The 4,068-nt window shown below is 35.8% G+C and overlaps 1 protein-coding gene across 1 annotated transcript in view; it reads right to left on the bottom strand.

The window, feature by feature from the left end:
• Nucleotides 1–241: 241 nt before the first annotated feature.
• Nucleotides 242–4,068, bottom strand: part of LOC101582098 (zinc finger protein 271) — a 12,711-nt gene continuing 8,884 nt past the window's right edge. Inside the window, 2 exon segments of the mRNA XM_023714291.1 lie at nt 242–574; nt 577–2,412. Coding sequence (XP_023570059.1) covers nt 480–574; nt 577–2,412 — 1,931 coding nt within the window. The 3' untranslated portion in view covers nt 242–479.

Raw genomic sequence — 4,068 nt, 5'->3', positions numbered from 1 at the left:
GTACCATACGCCAGCCCTGGAACCCTAGGCACACTGCATTGGCCAACAAAATTGGGTGTGGTGGTGCACACCTGTAACCCAAGCACTGGGGATGCTGAGACAGGAAGATCACTACAAGTCCAAGCTGTGTAGTGAGACCCTGTGCCAAATAATGATTTTAAAAAATTAAAAATAAAAACAAAGCAAAGATACAACTCTCTTGTAGATTATGTCTGAATAAATGACTAGAGTGTTCATTAAATTGTATTACATAGGAATTTATTTTTATTGTTGACTACATTCTGTAAAAATATCCACATTGAAGGTTTTCCCCCAACTCTGAGAACTACTCATTACAAATTTTAGTTTTAGTAATGTCTGAGATCTGAGCTAAATTTTCACCATAAGAATTAAACTAGTTTTCTCCCTAGTATTTTTTCCAAATAATGTACCATGATTGTTAAACATTGATTAAAATACTTCATATTCATCAATAGCATTCATAGGATTGTTGTTCTGGCATAGTATCTGTGGTATTCAATAGAGTTGGTGTACATGCTAAAGTTTCTTCCACACTCATTACATTTAAACTGTCTTCCCCAGAATGTAATTTCTCATGATTGATAAAATCAGAGAGTTGGCTAAAACTTCTGTCACACTCAACACATTGATAGTACTTCTCCTTAGTGTGGATTCTCTGGTGTTCAGTAAAACCTATGCCTGTGCTGAAGGTTTTCCCACATACATCACATTTATATGGCTTCCCACCAGTGTGGACTTTTCGATGATTAGTGAGATCAGAGCGCCTACTAAAGTTTTTACCACACTGATCACATGAATATGGTTTCTCCCCAGTGTGGATTCTCTGATGCAAAATAAGAGCTGAACATTGACTAAAAGCCTTCCCACACTCATTACATTTATATGGCTTTTCCCCAGTGTGGATTCTCTGGTGTTTTGTAAGGTCAGAGTTCTGAGTGAAACTTCTGTTGCACCATGTACATGGATATGGTTTTTCTCCAGTGTGAATTCTCTGATGAAGAATAAGGTCAGAACTCTGACTGAAGGCTTTCTCACAACTATCACAATGATAGGGCTTTTCACCAGAGTGCACTCTTTGATGTTTAGTGAGGTCTGAACTTTGACTGAAACTTTTATTGCACAGATTACACACATAAGGTTTTTCTCCAGTGTGTATTCTTTTATGCTTTACAAGATCTGAACGCCGACTAAAACTTTTAGTACAATCAGTACATGGGTAAGGTTTTTCTCCAGTGTGGATTCTCTGATGTAGAATAAGGTTGGAGCTCTGACTAAAGGTTTTCCCACACTCCTCGCACTCATAGGGTTTTTCACCTGTATGAATTCTATGATGTTTCACAAGATCAGACCTTCGACTAAACATTTTCTCACACTGATTACAAGAGTAAGGTTTCTCTCCAGTGTGAATTCGTTGGTGATTAATAAGATCTGAAAGCCTACTGAAGGTTTTGCTACACTGATTACATGGATAGGGTTTTTCTCCAGTATGAATTCTTTGATGGAGAATAAGAACAGAGCTCTGATTAAAAGCCTTTCCACATTCATTACATTTGTAGGGCTTCTCTCCAGTGTGGATCCTTTGATGTTTAATAAGGTCTGAGTTCTGACTAAAACTTTTGCTACACTGATTACATGGATATGGCTTCTCCCCAGTGTGGATTCTCTGATGCAGAATTAAATCTGAACTCTGACTAAAGGCTTTCCCACACACATCACACTTATATGGTTTCTCCCCAGTGTGAATTCTTTGATGTTTTATAACATCAGAACTTTGACTAAAACGTTTGTTACATAGGTTACATGTATAAGGCTTTTCTCCAGTATGAATTCTCTGATGTTTAACCAGGTCTGAACGCTGGCTAAAACTTTTATTACAATGACTGCACTGATACGGTTTTTCTCCTGTATGTATCCTATGGTGTATAATAAGATCTGAGCTCTGACTGAAGGCTTTCCCACATTCATCACACTTATAAGGTTTTTCACCAGTGTGGACTCTCTGATGTTTAATAAGGTCTGAGCTCCGACTAAAACTTTTAACACACCAATTACAAGGATAAGGTTTTTCCCCAGTATGAATTCTCTGATGCAAAACCAGGGCTGAGCTGATTCTAAAGGCTTTTCCACACTTATCACATTCATATGGTTTCTCCCAGTGGGTTCTTTGGTGCTGAATAAGGCCTGTATTACAAGCAAAGTTCTGGTTACATACATTGCAGTTATGTTGTCTTTTTTTAAAGAGGTTCTGATCCTTTTCATTTGATTTATCCCCAAATTTATAGAAATCAATGTCTTCAGCATCCTGGAGAACAACCTCTCTGGAGTTGCCAAATTCTTCTGTCAACGATGCAATATTTGCTGTAATTTCTTCTTCTGATGCTGGTTCTCCATCTATAAAAATAAACAAAATCCAAGTGGAATGTATTTCTATACTATAATAAAATTTTATGTGAAACAAATTAGTGTATTTACTTACAAATATCACTACAATCTGGGAGTGCTGCAAACACTGAAAGTTACCTTCTGAGAGGATGATTAGGAAGAAACAACAAGTACTGGATCACATTAATCATTCATAGAAATGAGTTACAATATAGTCTACATGATTGTCACAGGAGATCTTGGTAGACATTTACTGTAATTAGGAAAGTGTTACTAAGTTAGAGGAAACATACAAGCAATTTATTAACACATGTAAGATAGGAAGAACAAAAATAGCCTAGAAAAATGAAAATAAGTTGGTTAGGTCTTATTTAGCTTTGTCCAGCTATTTGGACAAAGTGACTATTCTAATAAAAAGCAAAACAAAAACAAAATAAAAAAAATCTTCAGCCAACAAGTTAATGGTTAAATATTAAATGCTCTCCACAAGGGAACAAAGCAAAGACACTCATTGTTAGCACTGCTATTGAACATTTTACTACTTCTGCTCATTCCTGGGCAATGCAATAAGAAACAAAAAAAAAAAAAAAAAAAAAAAAAAAAAAAAAAAAAAAAAAAAAAAAAAAAAAAAAAAAAATCTACATCTATCTAGCTTAGTTAACTTTTTTATTGTGGGGACAAAATACCCAACATTCACAGTCAAAGGAAGAAAGATTTATTTAGCTCACAGTTTGTAGAGGTTTCAGTCCATAGTTGGCTGACTCCAAGGTGGGGTGGCATGGCAGAGGCAGTTATGTGGCAGAAGATAGTAAAAGCAACAAGAGAGGAGACATACAAGCCTTTCTGTCCCTTATACTGTATCTAGTCTACTAGGATTAAGGAGATGCCAATACAATCAGGATTAATCCTGAATCCTAGCATTACACTACAAATCAATCACACATTCTAAATTCAGTCAACTCCAAAAAAAGTCTACCTTTCATGACTACATGAGGCTTTGGGGACATGTAGACACAAACCATAATATTCCTATTTCATATGTATGTATATATTCATATTTACATATACATATTGGAAAAACTATATTAGAAAACACAAAATCTGTAAACTATCTCTTAAAGCTATTAATATTTACAATGAGATTAGTAGAGTAACAGATAATTGTATTTCTCTATATAAGCAATAAACACGTAGAATAAAAACTTCAAAACATTTTTGAAATTGCACCCCAAAACAAAATACACACAAACTGAACAAAGTACTCAAAAAAATCATTAAAAAGAAAATTATAAAATGTTAAGAGAAACTAAAGATCTAATCAATGGAAATACATACCACTATTTATGGATGGAAAGATGGTAATTTTTCCCAACTTGATTTATGGATTCAAGATAACACCAATCAAGCCCCAATTAAGCTTTTTGTAGAAATTAACATATTGAGGGGCCGGGGAGATGGCTCAGTGGAATAAGTGCTTCCTTGGCAAGCACAAGGGCCTGAGTTCAATCCCCGGTTCCACAAAAAAAAAAAAAAAAAGCATTCTTTAAAATGGGGCTGGTGGGGTTGGAGAGATGGCTCAGTGGTCTAAAGCACCTACTTGAAACAAGCTGGGCAAAGCACAGGGACCTCAGTTCGATCCCCCAGCACCACATGCCAGCCAGCCCC

The sequence above is a fragment of the Octodon degus genome, unplaced genomic scaffold (assembly GCF_000260255.1).
Source record: "Octodon degus isolate 3935 unplaced genomic scaffold, OctDeg1.0 scaffold00003, whole genome shotgun sequence".
In the NCBI taxonomy this organism is placed as follows: Eukaryota; Metazoa; Chordata; class Mammalia; order Rodentia; family Octodontidae; genus Octodon; species Octodon degus.
Note: the sequence above shows the minus strand (reverse complement) of the source record. Positions and strands in the feature narration are given on the sequence as shown.